The following is an 18,226-nucleotide window of genomic DNA, read 5'->3' as shown; positions in this document are numbered from 1 at the left end:
TAAAACATGTTTGTTTGGTCTTATCACCACTTTTTGAGATTTCCCATTTAACTTGTTTGGTTTGTGTATTATTCTACATTTGCAATATTGTAATTTTTTTTCAAAGAACTGGGTATATACTCACAGCAGACGAAGTAATCTGATTGTTTTTTCTATCTCCATTTTTGCAACAACTGCTTAAGAGTTGGGTCATATTATAGTGGGTTTGCATGTTGAATAATTACATTTCTATATTTGTTAAGCCTTTCTCGCTGTATAAAGGATGTCCAACTTACTCCTGGTTGTTAGCTTCGACTTGTGTCTGCTGGGAGTTCAGTGTGTTTTTCAGACTGTTCTCCTTGAATAATTAAATAAATTTGTCAGTGTTTTCTGGCCAGCGCACCTGCGGTTTGGCACAGATTTTGCCCCTCTGGAGCTGTGTTGGGCTAGTGGTCTGAAAACTTGCTCATCATTGTACTGACCTCTTTTACAGCTGACAAATGCTGCTACTTGGCATTCAGCCTAATAGAAACCACCTTTGTAGTTGTATTTGTAAATTAAGCCGCTTTAAAGTTCAAATCCTTATGCAGAGAATGTTTTATCATTCTGTACGCTGTCTTGTCCATGTAGTCTGAGTAGTCTGAGTAGTATTGGAAATTAGCACTGGCTGTGAACACGTGTACATCAAACTAAAAGACAAATGCTTAATGTTTTCAGCTGGATCATGCCAGGGAGAAATTCGAGATTTTCTGAAATGGAAAGGGACATATAATTCAGTCTGTAATACAAAAAGAGAATACAAATAAAAATGAGAAATTATGCACATCATTTATTTTCATTTTTCATTCAACATCGCAATGCAAAAAGGACCACTGCAAAGCAGAGTTGTATTGAATGTAGGACAGCTTACTGGTATTAGCTAATACACATCAATAACCTTTAATTAATAACATGGGTATTACAATAAATATTACAATATAAATGCCTTCATTTAGAATATTAACAGTCCTTTGTTACACATTTACAATCCCATTTCGCCTATCATGAAACAAATGGAATAGAGACAATTTGCTAAAGACTGCACAGTCTAGTCTGATGATACATTTGTCAGGTATAAACTGAAGTCCAAATCATTTGCATGTTTTTGATGGCTAGGCCGACGAGAACCCTTATCCTAATGATCTCAAACACTGACCAAAAATAGTTTTAAAATGATTATATATCAGAATCTTCTTTAGCCCAGAACCCATGGGGATGGACAACAACAGATCCACATATCACTTTAGGTCTTAAGAGCTTGACAAACTAGGAGTATTACAAATTATCTCATACTTGTGTAGCAGTAAAATTTAAATTGTACATGTCATATATTCTTTGGAGTCTTGATTCACTATAGTTTGCATATTTAGGCTATTTCAGATGTCATACATAATCCTTCAGGTGTAGTGTATATCGCCCTAAATGACAACAATCCATCGAATCAATTGCCAAATAATCTCCGTAATAAATACATGTAAATGTTTGGCACAGTACTTCCTGTAAACAAAGGAAATGATTTTTAACTGAATGTGTTTCTCTGTCTGTACAAGAATGATCCAATGGCACAAATCTGTAATTCACCAATGGAAAGTGTCTCTGCAGGATTTAACCGGCTTCAGTGGCCATGTTGTCACGTTTACACCCAGGAGTCCAGCGGTGGAGGTTTGTTATCCATGAGGCCCACTGCAGGCCTGCCAGCTCTGATGAAGTGTTTTCTTTCACTTATCGCCTAGGTCGAGAAATATGCAAACCGCCATTGTTAGCCAATTTGCATGAAAAGCCCTGACAGTTGCAAGCACACGTCACAAGAGAGTAACTGTTTAAAATAAAATCCTGTGAAACAAAACTCGTATCTGCTTATCCTCCATGCCAGGGATAGGTTATGAAGTCAGTTATAAGTAAATGAGGCTGTATGTAAATCGCTGTCATGAAGACCTTTAGATCTTCAGATAATCATGCTTGCATTCAGTACATTAAAATGGCAGATTACCTGGAGAGCATCTCTTTCCACAACAGGGCCTTTCCCATCTCCAACTCTATCATTTGGCTCTAAACTGGAATATACATCTGCAAGAAACAAAAAAGATTATTATGCAGCAGTAAACAATATGGCAAAGACGTGGGGGGGGGGTGTCTTAGAGAGAAACTGAACAGATGGATCAGTTTGTATGGAAACCTTTTGACAAACTAGTCACCTGTAGTAAGAAGCCTGCTTCCGGAAATTGTGAGTTTAGTCACTTTAGATCTTTATCTCCCAAATCAAAAAACCTTTTTTACATAAAAAGGTTCATCATCGCAGTTTTTCAGTTTAGCTACCTAACACGTTAACCTTGTAACTAGCTAATGTTGACTGTTGACTGAAAATTCCCAGTTCCCAGTTCCCAGTATAATGTACGATTTAAATAAACTGGTTCACCAAGCAGCATAGAGTAAACATGTTGATCCAGATACAGTTCCATGATTATACTTTCTTTCAGTTTTCAAAGATATTTTATTTCAAGAAAGTGGCTCGGCTGATGTGAATGCTTGGTTACATTTATCCTAAGCTAATGAACCTGGATGCTATGTGGGTTATCCCTCTTTTAATTAACATTACATGGCTCGGTTATTAAAATGAGGCGCTAATGTGCTTGTAAACAAATGTAATCAAAGACCTGGCTACAAAGCTATTAGTGTGGGGTTGACAAAACGGTAACTTTTCTGTCAACAAATGTGTATCCATTAGAGTCTACCTGACTTTTCTTTCTGTGTCTGTGTGTCCTCGTTTCTTAGATTACCACAACCCTGCTGTTTTACTGCTACCACTCTTGTTGCAAGAGAGGACAAAGTTCCATTTAAATGAGGTAATATTCGCCTATATACCCATTTTAATTTAAATACCATTTCACTGTGAAACAATAAGATTGCAAATATGCTATATGTTTTATTGCTGTCTAGAGAAGCCCACAAACCCCACACCAACAATTGTTTTTCACAACAGGCCAGTAAGATGCTGTGAAAGAGCAGCAAATCAAACCAGCAAATGAATATATATTTTCTGCATTTATATACATTTAAATCAATGTAACACATAACAAATTGGGTTAAAATTGGTCATGGTTTTGGTGTTATATATGCTATATCAATATATAGCAATGCTGTGTAAGCATTTGCATTGTAACCCTTGTTTTTTTCCTTTTTATCTGTTTTTCTACAAAGAGTGCTGAGCTTTACTCTTCTATTTCTGCATTTTTATACGACAATATTAACTGTTACTAAAAATGAGAGGGACATGATATAGAACCACTTTTTTTAACTGTTTTATACTGCAGACCCAACGTGATGTATACGTGGGCTGTGAGCCTATTGCCCTTTTTAAGAAATACGAATTTCCAAAAGGGCATGTTATCTATTCATTTAGACTGAAACACCAGATAGCGATACAGGCAAACACAACGAAATAATTAATTGGAAGTAGTGTATATCCATTTCCCCCAGATTCATATTTCAAAGTGTGTTTAAGTTGTGTTCATAATTCATAAGGCTGCCTTGAGAGAAAACCTCTGTTTTAGTGGGAAGCTAGAGGTCGCTCTCAACATGGGAAAGTGGTTGCCCTTTTGGTGTAACATTCAAATGAAATGTGATGCGTGGTGATGCGTGAGCCTGCTCTGCCTCTGGGAGAAACTGCTCAGGCTAATAAGCCAAGTCTGTGCACTGATAACCTTGGCAGCACACCATTGGTTTAAGGCTATGTTTCAGAAGAATGTGGTCTGGGACTTAAAATCCCTATTTCTTTGTCTCTGACATGACAAGAACCACAGTATGTTTAAAATCACTTTTTGTCCCCTCAGATAGAGGACACTTTTCTCATTTAGATGATGGTTTAGTAACATTCTGCTTAAGGAATGCATGCAATGATTTGCTGACCTTGGTTTTTGTCCATGAGAGGCAAGGTGATGTCATCACTGCCTTGTTTTCCACTCTTGGACTTTTTAGTCACTCCTGTGGTTGTTGGCTTTAAAAGACAAGAAAGATTAAATTACTGGGTGGTGGCAAGACCTTTCCTGTTTTTTATATATAAATGGACCTTACATTGGTTTTGATTAGAATAACTTGGATAGAATCTTGGAGAGTAATATATCTTTTTCTTCTATATATCATATCTTTTGTTTTTCTTATGTGACATGAGACTATTTACTTAAAATTACAGATCACTTTTAAATCAAGTACAAATGTCATAGTCCCCTCGTATATTATAATTTTCACAGTTAATCGTATATTGTTTTTTCTTATCCATGCTTGACAGCAGTTAAATCTCAACACATATTACTACTAATCGGTGTACACTGGTTTGTATAGTCATGCCACATCGGGATAAAAAATGTGTTACTCTTTAAACCTTTATGTACTTCATAATGCATGCTGACTCTGTTTATGCTCTTTGAGTTTTAAATGGCCAGGAAATAGTAAGAAATACCTTAAAGTGGCCCTTGTTCCAACCCGCCTTGATCAAATTGTTTCTCAGATCCTTGTAGGCCCATATTGTCTGGAGTACGTGGGAAGCTGCCTTGGTCTCCCGTGCTGATTGGCTGACAACAAATCATCAGATATTATGGTAAACAACAGAGGACAGCTGTGAGACAATACTGTCCCAATGATTCAAATCCATTTCTGATTGCCCTGGGATATGATGCTGATAATATAATGAGCTATTGTATCAAGCCTGTGTTAGAAATACAGACAGACATTAAGCAGTTACAGCAAATATATACTATAAAATCAGTGCATCTCTCTCCACATGTTTTCTATCTTATTTAGATTTAGATTTAGAACATTTTAGCTTCAGCTGTTTGACTGTTTAGCAAGCTGGAATACAGTACATATACAATAGAGTAATATATTTTATTTGAAAGACATTACATACCTGGACTTGTTGATGGCCACCAGTTTCTGCACAGCATGACCCTGTATGAGCGCTCGGGCGTTCTCTGGGCTATCTGTGATGATCTCATGGATAGTATTCAGAATAGACACCACCGTGTCTCCCTCAAGATTCTTCGCTGGGTGCTGCTGCCCACATGGCAGATTCCCAACAAGGTCCCTCAAAGCATAACTCCCTTGTAACAACAGACATCATAGCAAAGTTAGTTAGTGAGTGTGCAAGTGCAGAGCCGCGTGTATGTAGTTGAGAATTACAAGCCTGAACCTATTAGGTCTTTATTCCTTCTGTCCATGGCCAGGTTGCGAAGAGCAATAGCCACAGCTCGCACCACTTTGTCTACATCTGAGCGCAGCAGCTCCACCAGAATAGGCAGCCCTTTCTCTTTTCTCACTGTGGCCCGGATGTAGCTGGACCACTACAAGCACAAACACAAAATATATAACAACAGATTTTTCTAAGTATCTGTGAGAGTTTGTTTTTAAAAAAAAAAAGTTTTTAAATTGCCATCTATACCATAAGTAAGAACCAAGTTCAACTCGCTCAACTGTCCTCTTGTGTATGATGTAATTCAATTTCAAAATCCAAGCATTTTAAAACTCCTTTAATCTGAGCCCTGCCCTAGCGTTGATGTTAAATTATAGTGACAGTCACGGCACAGTATATCTTGGCAAAGCACATTATTTGACAGCCCCATGGATCCACCTGGGGTACATGGCAGTAAAAGTGATTTTTGATCATGTCGGCTGGTGACAAAGTCAATCTAGCTAGTCCAGTTAGATTAAGATGATCAACCCTGCATCTCCATCTTTCTGCATACTTAGAATATTGATGCAGCCTCATAGACAAATCCTGGATCTGTTCCATGGAACAGTGTTTAAGGACATTAGGACACTATGACAGCAGCCATGGATATATAGCCTACTGACTTTCAGCAGTAAGCTCTAGATTCAAATAAAACTTATTTTGGGTGCAGTGTCTAAGCATCTCAGAAAATAATCAGCTACTGGTACACTATGAATGGGCCAAACAAGTGTCACTATTTCAACCACTCACAGCCCAGTGTCCCGCAGCAAGGTTCTGCAACGCTCCTGCAGCCGCCTCCAGCGTGTTGTGGTTGTGACTGCAGGTGAGAAGAGAGAGGTAGAGCCTCACCACCTCCGGCTGGTACAGCAGCTCCAACCCTTCAACAGAAAGGCAAAGAAAAGCAGGAGTTGACATTCAAGCAAATTACTGCATCAGTGGCTAAAGACTTAAATAATGGTGTCATTAATAATTAGCTTGAAGTCACTAAATCATTTTGTATAAATGTTAACATTGAACCAGAAGGAAGGTGGGACAGTAGATAAAAAAATCTAAAATAATTTGATGAAACCATATGGAAAGAAAATAACAAGTCTAGCAGACTCCTGCAGACGGTTTTTGTACTGTGCCAGTAGAGGATGCTGGACGCCTGACAAGTGGTATAAAGCTGACCCAGGACCGTAACATGCTTGTCATTCTGATATGCATTCACTGGCTGCAGCGTAGGAGGCATGAGTGTCTCTGATCTCAGTTCTAATGGCAGCCAGATTCACATATACAGTATTCAGCTCTATTGTACTACTGTGGGAAACCCCCCCCCCCAGCAGTTTCTATATACAGAATACATTCATGGTTAAAAACAGCCACACAAAATATATACAAAATGTAAAGATAGTTTAGCAGTACCAAATAAAGTATTAATGTCTGCGCCGTACACATACTGTAGGTCATGCAGAACCCTCAGCAAATTCCAATGCCTGTCTTATATTGCTAGAGGAAATGTTCCTCCTCTAGATGTTGCCAGATAAACGTGTTATCAGTCTTTGAGTTGGTGGGTCATTTTGTTTTAGTAATGAAACTCTCTTCAAGTGGCGCAGGTGCTGATGTGTGGCTTTGCATTTAAATGAATTCTCTTGCAGGCCATGCCAACGTCATGCATACAAAACAAAATGAAACAGAAGGCAGATAATGATGCTGTATAATAGTATGATGATGATGATGATGATGAATGATGGAAATTGTTTATATGGTATCTGCCTTTAATCTATTCATAATAAGCCTAATGTATTAGTCATACTGTCACCAGTATTTCTGTTTTATGTGAAGTTGCTATTATGTTTTCAGATATCATATACCTTTCATATGTTCTGTACGTTTTGGTAAATCCAATGTACCGTATTTTCTGTCCATAAATCCATTTTTCCAACCTGCACATCACAGACACACACATGCACACAAACACAAAACACCAGTTTTCATTATATCAGATCACGTCAGCAAATTCAATAGAAATATTCAGGAGTAACAAGCAGACTGACCTTGATTGAACCACTCCTCTGGTGAATAAGGATTGAAAGGAAAAGAGGAGAGAACAATGTCAAAGATTAGATTATGTTGGACAAGGACACAGCAGCAGAAAACACAGAGCTTTTCTATGTGGTGAGACAGGACTGAAGAACTGGTCTATTCTGGGTAATGTTTGGCTCAGCTTGGCATTTGTCGTTTTTGTGTAATGAGCTGAAAGGTTAACATTGGTGAAAAGCTATAAAACTTTAAATCACAGTCAACTCTAACCCTGTTGTTTCTCTATTAATTAGTTCCCTCCAGCACAAACAGCTGCGATCTATTAATTACTGTATATCAGCTATAATTGAAATTGTTTCTTACGTCGGTTACGCATCACTGCCAAAAGTTTTCTCACAGTTTAAAACCGTCCTGTTTGTTGCATCAGTTGCATGGTGTAAAAATCACATATCTGATGTAACAAAGTATGAGCACGCTTTTTCAATTTGGGACTTGGCACTCGTCCTACAGAGCAAAATCTATCATCAGCTCCTGCAAAGGGTGATGAAATATTCAGGCTCTCATTGGCATAAAAAGGGGGCAAGAAATGTTAAACCGATGCTCGAAGGCAGGACACGTTGAAAGTACATGAACATTTTCAAACAGAAAAAATAGTTGGTTTAAAGTGACACCAGTAGATTATACAACTGTTAAGGGGAAATTAAGAAAATAGATCTCATGTAAAACTAAAAAAAAATGTATGTTGAGTGTTATGGGAGGAGTGGAAGAAAAACAAAGCTGGCAAACACTTAATTTGGGTTGTTCATTGTTAGAGGTATTTTCCATAATTCAAGATACAATAAATGTTTGTTTTGTCGATAAGCCAATGAATCGACATGAGACCTTTAAAAACATCAAAGACAATGAAAATCTCATTGTTCTTAATCCAAGCAACCAAAACTGAAATAATACAACCATCAATAACTATTCTGATGTTCTCACTTATTTTGGCCTACCAACCTTTGGGTCTTTTCCCGCCAAAACAGTCAGGCTCATTCTTCTTCTTCTGGTGCCCCACTGACCTCATCAGGTGATTGGCATGGGGCTCCTGAAATCGCTCGGCTCCTGGTATCTCTTTGTGAACATGGTAGGACAGGTTTCGCAGGATGCAGACGCAGTTCTCCACCGACTAAATGGTGAACAACGACAGAGGATTTCAATCAAAGTCACTGTCCAGAGGGTTCAAACACACTAGGAGTATTCACACTGACCATCAGTTTCCTCTTTAGATAAAAATGCACTGACTTTTTTTTTTCAATCAAAATAGAAATTTAGAAGAAATGTCAAAGACTTTGGAGAATACTATTCCTTCCATACTTTAATGACTTTGATGGGCTGGACTTGCATTAAATGGCTGAATGAAATGCAATTGTCTACAGGCTATTAACTTAAATTTGATGCTAAGTCAGTGAAGTATCCGAAACAAGTGCCAGGGGATTTATTGCAGTAAGAGATGGAGGATTGGTAATTGACTGTTTTAGAATGAAAACTCACTTGATGGTGACTTTAAAAAAAAAACAACAACCCAAACCCTCTATTGCAACATAGTGTTATATACTAATAGTCTCATTAAACTGGTTGTTTTGTCTAAATGTACCAGGGTGCCAGGTTTGATTAAATCTTAATCACTTGATGCGTTCAATGAACAAGATTTAGCTTGCTTTACTTTAGAGTTGACAGATGCTATCACAATTTGAAACTGGGTTTAAAAAGCTAAGCATAGTAGCCTTTATATTATTAACTAATAAAAAGAAAAGATACATCTTGGCTAGGATATTTTTCTTAAATTTCAAATCATAAGTCAACCTTATTGTCAGTATCCTTGTTGAGAACAGCTGACTGAAGGGCATGAAGGAGCGCGTCCACCAGCCCCTGACACTCCCTCAACCTCTGTCGAGCCTCCGCCCCATCTGAGCTGACGTTCCTGCAGAAATGACTGTTGTTAGCAGCCCTGCAAGAACTGGTTCTGTTACAAATCAGCTTTTAGCAAAATATGTCATTAGTTCCTTGCCGAGCTTACCTCAGACACCCAGAGGTGTTCTTGAAGACCGTGGTCCAGTCCGCGCTCTGCATTTTGGAGGGGTCGGCCGAGTCTCTCCTCCAGCCTGAGTGCGGGATGATGATTTCATCAGTCAATGTTTGAAGCCCGTGGTTGATGACCATCATCTTCAGCGGCTCATGTGAGGAGAGGTTCCACAAAGTGCCTGCAGGAGAGAAAATACAAAGAAAAGCTTTAGAAGCAAAAAGGTTTGCAGGTCAAGGCTCCAGGAAGATTCAGGAGTTTCGCTGTACCTGTGACTAACTCTTTGACCTCCATGCTGCTGGACTTCCTCAGCAGTCTGACTAAAGCTTGTATGCCATCACAGCTCTTGATGGCCATTTTGTTATTGTGGTCTTTCCCAAAGGATATGTTGCGCAAAGCACCACAGGCCTTGCGGTGGACTTCAGCTTTAGGATGGTCCAGTAATTCCACCAAGATCGGCACCCCGTTCAGCTGACGGACTTCCTGCTTGATGCGGTCATTCTCATAACACAGGTGCTGCAAATAAGCAGCTGCATTGGACTTGACTGGGTCCATTGGGTGGCTGAGCATCGAGATCACCTCATGCAGGTTGGGGTCTCTCCAGCGCGGGTCTCTGCGGATGCTGTCCAGGCTGACCATGCTGCTGCGTTTGTGGGGGAACTGCAGGGTCTGTGCTCGGCACATGGCCTGGAAAAAAGGATTCAGGTTCCCCTCCAGCTGGGCCATGAAGGCATCATCATAGCCACCTCTGAGGGGATAGAGAATGTCATGCACGACAAGAAAATACACAATCATCAATCTTGAATTTTAAAAGTTGTGTCTTTTGGTAAATGCACTTATTCACTTTCTTGCTTAGAATTAGACAAGATCAATACCACTATCTGTAAACTAAATATGAAGCTAATGTCAGCAGCAGATTATCCAATTTTAGCATAAAGACTGGAAACAGGGGAAAACAGCTAGCCTGGCTCTGTCAAAAGATTTTTAAAGAATCTAAAGCTGCCTAATTAAAATGTTAAATCTTGTTTGTTTAATCTATACAGAAACCGAAGTGTAAAAATGTCAAGTTGAGGTGTTAAGGGGGGGGGGGGTATGTACAGGACTATTTCTTGTCTGGGTGCAGTGACTTCCTGAAGACTTAAGGCGGATTACGTTACCTTTTGACAGACCCGTGCTAGCTGTTACCCTATGCTTCCAGTCTTTAAGCTAAGCTATGGCTACAGCCTCATACTTAACCAAGTGGTATCAATCCTCTCATCGAATTCTCAGCTATAAAGTGAATAAGCATATTGCCCAAAATGTCATGTTGAATGGAAGGGGTTGAATGGCGTTTCTGAGTTTAATAGACTGAGCTTTGGTGACTTTAACAGCGTGAGTGACTCGCTTGTATCTTTTGTAAACAGCTCTGTCACTTTATATGGGCTAAGGAAAAGCTTCTGGCAGGCAATAACAGGTGAAACCTTCTTATTTATCGACTTTGCAGCAGGTTGCCTGATTGATACCAGCTGCTACTTAACTGCTGTCCATCTGTCTTTCTATTGTCCAGGCTGACTCACAGGAACAGGATAAAGGCAACTACTGTCTGTCTGTGCTGCTACAAAGTTGAGGATGCATTATCATCACAGCAAGGACAAAATTAGACTGAGTGTTGATTAGTGCTTGTATTTGATGTGTTTGTTACTGCTGCAGTATATCCCTGTCTTCACGTTTTACTTTTCCCCCATGTCTCATTTGTGGCCTCTGGATCTCTGCCTACATCTCTGCTTTTCAAATGGAGTAGCTATTCAGAAACATATAAACATGGTTAGATTTTTATGCACCATTGCATTCAGAGCTTTAAAAAATCACAGTGGTTCATGAGTGATTCATTTTCCCTTTCCTTACCTAAGTACATGTAGGGACTCGTCTGTATTTGACCCTACATCTAGGCACCATGGAAACTACAAGAGTCCTTGAAACCCATTCACACAGTCTGCTCCTGTGGGATCAATAAAGTTTGATTTAATGTACTGGCCTCTTACCTGGTTCTCGAGGGCTCTCTGAGGAGCTCCATGGTGGTAATAGGCCTGAACTGGTGGATCCCCCCCAGTGTTGGGTAGCTAGCAGTTGGGTGGTCAGTCTTCATGTCCAGAGGATTTTCTCCCCGTTCGCTGAGGCCATCGTCTTCTGTCTGGCTGCTGAGTCCTGCAGGAGCGTAGCTGTCCCTTAGGAAGGGTAAGGTGTAGTGAGCCCCAGGCTGGAAGTTTTTGGCAGGCCAGTAGCTGTGGAGAGTGGCGCGGGACAGGCTTCCATACCCCGTGCATAAGTCACCCCCGATGGTTCTGTAGCTGTCAGGCAGGGTGTACACTCTGCTCTGGCTGTCTGGATTCACTGGCTGAAGCTCCCCAGGCTGCAGTACCACATGAGGCTGTGGGGGTGCTGTGGTGGTGCTGCTGGTCGGCGTGGCTGGTGTAAGACACTCAGAGGGTTCAGTGTTTGCTTCAGGAATAGTTTGCTCAGCAGGAGTGTTATCTTGAGCCACTGGAGTCGATGTGAGATCAGGTGTGTCTGGTGTCGGGAAGTTCTCCAGTTGTGTCTCTGAGGATTCTGGGGTCTCACTCAGGGCCTGTTCACCCTCTTGTTCCACAGCCTTGGACTCCTACAAGGATTGAAGCACCACAACTATTACCTCCACAAAATTATAATCTGAATCACTGTTAAAATCCCATTTGTCTGTGTGGTCTGTGGGTTTCCTCCATCCCCTTAAATGCCATCAAATTGCTGTGTTTTCAGTCACAGCAGGAACTATTTGTTCTTAATTTAGTTGGGAAACACCAAACATGTTCCTTTTACCTAGAGTGTGTGTTTATTTCTCATTTAGACCGTATAGCCCACCCCAGCTCATTTTTCATAGTGATGATCAATCACTCTCATTTCAGCACTTCCCTGGCTTTGTGAGCCACCAGTAAATAATGAATTCTTCTTTCCAGCCAAAGAATAATGAATTCCCCTTGTTGAAAATGAGTTTAGATTGGACTCTGATGAAACGACTTGAGGTCCAGCCACTGTTCAGAAGCGGAGTAAATTGCAGGAAATTTAATTGTCTGGTTTAGTCAGTTGATTTTGATTTTAACTCTTTCATTGTAGAGTGTGAGTCAAGTGTGTTGCGTGTAAACATGTCACAGCTCAGTGAAATAGAACTTAGTTGCATTAAATTTCATGGTATAATTGCCCCAGAGGGCAACTTGGCTTATTCTGCCTGTCATTGTAACTGAAACTCAGCGTTACAGCCCGGTCTGTTTAAGAGCACTATACAGTATCTTTAGTGGATGTGTGTGTGTGTGTGTGTGTGTGTGTGTGTGTGTGTGTGTGTGTGTGTGTGTGTCTATGTCTGTGTGTGTTTGTGTGTGTGTGTGTGTGTGTGTCTGTGTGTGTCTGTGTGTGTGTGTGTGTCACATATGATGCCAGTAACAGGTTGAAGATGTAAAAGTATATATCACACAAAAATGAAAAATAAAATAACTTCAATTGATTTCAAAAAGTAAAAAATGTTTTTTTCATTTATTCTTTAACTTTAAATCCAATTGCCAGGTACATTAGCTACCTCCTCAGCTTTCATTTTTTTCTCATTCTTGGAACACATTGATTCAATCTCACCATGCCCAACACCATGCCCAATTTGGCTATAATTTAGTCTAAAAACTGTTATTGATAAATTATTTGAGTTTGGAGAAAATTACTTCTCTGTGGTTTTGTTACAAACTGCAGAAAATCGGTAGGTGGTGACAGAAATGTGACCAAATGTAAAATCATGAACCTCAGTGTCTGTCTGCTGCGGGGTGTCAGTCTCCGTGGAGCTCTCATTGGTCGAGGTCATCACGGAGGCGATGGAGGTGGGCGTGTCCAGTTCGTCATTAGCAGATGGGGTATCCAGAGTGGGCTCTTTAGCCTCCTGGGGTAAAGTTAGTGGAGGAGGACCCTCTGAACTCTGCTCCTAAACCACACACACACACACACACACACACACACACACACACACACACACACACATAGAGCTGTAGCTGAGCAGCATCATTCCTGCATCGTTTGTGTGTATTATGTTCGTCGCGTTTACATTACACACAAACAGGGACATGATCAAGGGGAAGACAGCACTGTGATAGCACTCCATGTCATTAAGGCTGTCTACACACGATAAAGGAGCTGCACTTGACGCTGGTTTGTGAGCAGATTCAGTGCTGAGAGCTCAACTCAGTTCCACTCCATTATCAGATAATTTGTATAATTTGAAATATGAACTGTTCAATTCATGCTGAATAATGCCAATATACACACTTATTTTTTAAATTAGACTAATATATGTCTTGGAAATCAGAGACGTTTTCCCTGTGTATGAGCTTTTTGGTGAACTGTAATTTAATCTGTCCTTGGGAAAACAGTGGCAAAGTCATTCTGCCAATAATCATGTGTAGACAGCAGAGAAGATATACAGAGGGACATAATAAAGGATGAGAGATGCAATTTGCCGCTTATTTAATGAGGAAGTTGTATGGTTTCATTCATTGTGTGCAGACTACGATGCATAATATATCACTTCGTCATGCTTTATAGTACGTTACAATATTACAACAAGTAGAATTCAGGATCATTTGATAATTGCATGGTTGGTTTGTTAATGACGTGCACTGGAGTGTGTGTTAATTTGTTTTAAACATTATTGGAAATTTCAGAAGTTTCAGGCTCAATTCCTAATTACATTTGCTCCTTCCAATGGACACAGTTATTGCCCAACTTTCTGCATACTTGTTAAAAACTTTTATAATGATTTCAGGGAGCAGATTTCCTCCTTCTTTTTGACATGTTTAGAAACTGACAGGCCACGTCTTGCAGGGAGGCTCTCACAGATCAGGAAAAAAAAAGAAAAAAAAAGAACAAACAGAAAATATTGTTTTCTACATTTCGGCTGCAATAACGTCTTGAGTGCAAACACAAACAATGCTGTGTTTGGTAATAATTTAGGATGAGGTAAAGCAGTGTTTTTCAGAAGTCAGTTGCATCTGCACCTTCCATCTCCCCCTGTCACGTATGAAACGAGGCAACATCTGCATTGTTATCTGTATCTGTATTAGTCAAAATGACCATTTAATTATTATTATCAGATTGTCAGTAATGTTTTTAATATACACACAAGTGCAGAGCTTTCACTTGTTATTTTCTAAAACGGACTTATTTATGCCTTAATCTTTCTAAATGCACGTTGGTGTTCCTCAATGTGTTATGTAAGTATGTATAAAAGGACCCCTGACAAAACACAGCAACATTGTTATAGGATTGGATGTGAGCAGTCAGTTGCTGTTGTCATTCAAGTTATTCAGTGTGAGACCCGATTTACCACTGACTCTTAAATCAATAATCCAGCTGCTGCTCTGGTACAACATGTGGATATTTCTTTAATTTCCACTTGTTTATTTCAAACAGAACTTAAACTCTCTTTTCTTTTCAACAAAATGGGTTTCATTAACCAGAGTGGATTAATTATTCAGCATCTTGGTCGGAGAAAGAACTGGAGGCAGTATTTGACTTTAAACATATTTCATACTGATTTTCTTACAAACTTCACATTCATTTCGTGAGTGTGAGTGTCTACAAAAATTTCAGACTAATGATTTCACTCAGTATCAGATTATTTTATACACCTCTTTTAGCCCTGAAGGCCTTCTGGTTATAGCAGGTGAATGCCACTATAATCTGGGACAAAAACAATGCAAACAACCCATCAAAACATTAGAAAGTGTAATTGAAAGGTTCTATTATGGAAACGATCAATTCTGCAGGATCATTTATGAGTCTGTTTATGCTTATCCACTCTCTAAATCAATTTTCATTTTCAGAAATATGACATAAATGTATATAATCTCACAGGTTCTTTATCACTCAGTAGCACAGACGCAACACGCAGAAGGACGTGCTGAGATAAAAGTGTCAGATAAAAACCGAGTAAACTGTTAAAATCTCCCCAAACTCTCGTCAGTCTGAGGCTGCGGCACTGAACCGAACAAGTGCTGAGAACTCAACTCCACTGCATTAAATCAGGCTGCAGTGAAGAGCTGACTGAATGTGGAGGGAGAGCGCCTGATTCGCTTTTCAAACACCCCACCAAACACAAGAGTCCCTCATTTCCGCGTACAAAATGTGTCAGAGGGAAGAGGAGATGAAAGGGTCACCTAGGAGGAATTGGCAGTGGGGAGATGATCCCAGCTTGAACACCTCTGGGGGAAGCTGATTGGATATTGTTAGGCAGCACTAAATGAATGCCTGGCTAAAAGACAGACGGGGTACCACTGTCCTCTACAGACAGCTTGATTAAGGATTTGGAGGACGATAATAGGCTGGACAGGGGCCTGTGTGCTGTCCCCGTCTGATTCAAGCTCCAGGGAAGGCCAGGCCACTGTGAGTCAAAGCTCATTTAAATAACTCACTGCACCATCACTAACTAAGTGCGCTCACAGAGCCAAATAGGTCAAGATGATGATTCTGAATCTGACTTAGCTTGAAAAAAAAAAGAAAGAAAAAGAAAAATGAGGTATTGTATAGAGATGTTAGGTGCAGCGATGCAGGAGACAGAATGACATGATTAGCATCTTGTTCCCGTCAAGTCTCAGTATTGAGGCCAGCTGCAGCCAGGGTATTATTTTGGGAGACACACAGTCTGATCTAATGCTGAGTGAGTTCAGATCTTGGTGACCAGCTCAAGGGCACAACAGGCACAAGCCATGATTCAAACTTGTCATGAATCCGTTCCAGAAAGACGAGAAGATTTGAAAAATGGGCACTCTTAATTGCAATTAAATCAGTGGGGCAGAGTCATTTTGTAGTGATCAAACTTGAGCATAAATTAGTTTGCAGCTCGTCTTTTATCAGACGGTGGGACTGAAAGAGTAATGCTTCCACGGGATAATAAAACATGACATCAGCCCACTGATGTCAGAAGATATTAGTCACAACTTTGTCACAACTCATCTCCACTATCTGTTGAATCAGTGATGCTCATGTTGGTCACTGTACATTTACTGAATGTGTCTCTGTGCATTGTGAATGAAATGGCACTGAAATGATGCAGATGCATGAAAAGATTCTACCCGTTTAAGGCTTGTTTCCTGCAGAAACACCATTGTCCATTATGCAATACATCTTGTTTACCCTTAATGTAACCAGGCTGGACTATTTAGAGTAAATACTGATTGAAAATTACAGCCCTGAAAAAAAAGGAAGGATGGATATTCATTCTCAAAGTTTCTATTTGGAGCCTCCTTTCACTCCTGATTACGCTTTGATCCTCAAATAGTTAAATACTGCATGGTCAGATTTAGTGTCTCTCTGATACATCATGGCAATACACTTACCAGAGTATGTGCAGCATTTTCCCCCAGAGGGACAACCTCTCCTCACAATGCAATCAAAGATTATCCCCTTTATGAGCTTGCATATGCATTTGCACACATGCACAGCCATGCGCGTGCACATACACACACACGCACACACACATAGACACGAACACACGCACTTGATGGAGATGTTAGCATCATGTCCCCATGCACACAAGGAGACTGCACCGAACAGCAGTGAGAGGCAAGGAGGTGAAGCTATTGATGCCTCCTTCATTCATCATGACAGAGGCAGAATGCATAGCTGTGGAGGGTTACAGTTCTCCGCAGGAAGGAAAGAAAAAAAAAAAAAAAAGAGGGAGGGTACAGAGCAAATAGAGCCATTCCACCACACACTTACCTCTTTCACTTCAGCAGGCATTGCCAAATCTTCTCTGCTTCCCCACAAATGATGAACAAGATGTGTCCCCCAGTGAGACGTCTGTTTCTCTGCCTCTGAATTTTTGCCTTGACTCTCCCTTTCAGCATTTGAGGCAGTTCAAACATGAGCAGCCATCCTTCCTCCCAGCTCTTACTAACACATGTCCGCTCTCCCTCTCCTTCTCTCTCTCTCTCTCTCTCTCCCTCTCCCTCTCACTCACTCTCTCCCCCTCTATTTCTCTTTCTCTCACAAACACACACTAGACGCACCATGCACACATTTGCTCAACACAGACGTTCTCTCACATACGTCCAGAAACACACACACTCAGACACACACACACACACGCACACACACACACACACACACACACACTGAGCAGGAACAAACGCCGGGCTCTCTCTCATTACTGCACTCCTCCTCTGATCTGTGCTGCAGTTAATGTGTGCGCTATTAGCAAGGTGCTGAATCAACTGTGTGATGCTGAGCCTGTGAATGGCTTAGGTAAGTGCAGAGCCCTGCAATCCCCGCTGCTCTACCCATATTTTCTGGCAGCCTTGGTGCGCAGGCAGAGTACACACATGCACACACACACACACACAGACACACACACACACACAGAGACACACACACACACACACACACACACACACACACATATACAGCATTCCCTGTGGGCTCACAACAAGCAGATGCAGCTGGAGCACAGAGCAGCCCGCACTAGTTCAGTCCTGTGTCACCCATGTGCAGCATAATAAGGGGAGAGGGATGGGGAAGGTGCATAAACACTGTATGCAGCACCAGGCGGAGAAACCCACTCCATGCTGAACCAACAGCTTCGATCTGCAAACTGTACCAAACAAATCAAACCCCCCTTTTTCTCCACCACCCCTTTCACTGTCTGTCCACAAATCTTCTTTACCTAACACCTGCTCGATTCACTGTCATTTGCTGTGAGTGCAAAAATCAAACAAAGAAGATAAATGTAAATGGGGAATAAATATCCTGCATGCAGGTTAGGTAAGTGCTGCTCCTGTTTTTGTTTTTTTTTGTTTTTTAGATGTCGTCACCATAAAAATCTTTGAATAACTCAGTGTAGATGTCTTTTTGTGAGC

General features: G+C 40.6%; 1 protein-coding gene across 2 annotated transcripts; it reads right to left on the bottom strand.

The window, feature by feature from the left end:
* Window positions 1–793: 793 nt before the first annotated feature.
* LOC111664742 (splicing regulator ARVCF-like) lies at window positions 794–17,392 on the bottom strand. 2 transcript variants are annotated; one of them, XM_023419461.2, is made up of 16 exons: window positions 17,091–17,392; window positions 13,123–13,299; window positions 11,348–11,964; window positions 9,596–10,074; window positions 9,324–9,507; window positions 9,110–9,227; window positions 8,264–8,432; window positions 7,279–7,296; window positions 7,096–7,167; window positions 5,993–6,120; window positions 5,204–5,354; window positions 4,922–5,114; window positions 4,475–4,586; window positions 3,925–4,012; window positions 2,009–2,085; window positions 794–1,747 (listed from the first exon to the last, which is right to left on the bottom strand). In XM_023419461.2, exons 1-16 carry the CDS (start codon window positions 17,109–17,111, stop codon window positions 1,655–1,657), a joined length of 2,697 nt encoding a protein of 898 aa, XP_023275229.1. In that variant the 5' UTR covers window positions 17,112–17,392; the 3' UTR covers window positions 794–1,654. The 2 variants fall into 2 exon arrangements, with proteins under 2 accessions (XP_023275229.1, XP_023275231.1); XM_023419463.2 differs by lacking the exon at window positions 7,096–7,167.
* Window positions 17,393–18,226: the final 834 nt, after the last annotated feature.

This window comes from Seriola lalandi, unplaced genomic scaffold, assembly GCF_002814215.2.
Source record: "Seriola lalandi dorsalis isolate HSWRI2012SDOR001 ecotype SW California unplaced genomic scaffold, Sedor1 jcf7180002054606, whole genome shotgun sequence".
Taxonomy (NCBI): Eukaryota; Metazoa; Chordata; class Actinopteri; order Carangiformes; family Carangidae; genus Seriola; species Seriola lalandi.
The sequence above is the reverse complement of the archived record's forward strand: the minus strand, read 5'-3'. Positions and strand labels throughout refer to the sequence as shown.

Coding starts and splice junctions, on each gene's coding strand:
- LOC111664742 (XM_023419461.2), bottom strand. CDS start 17,111: ATGCCTGCTGAAGTGAAAGAG. Junction 9,228..9,323: donor AACACCTCTGGGTGTCTGAG/GTAAGCTCGGCA, acceptor TCATTTCTGCAG/GAACGTCAGCTCAGATGGGG. Junction 2,086..3,924: donor TCTCATGGACAAAAACCAAG/GTCAGCAAATCA, acceptor TGTTTCTTGCAG/ATGTATATTCCAGTTTAGAG.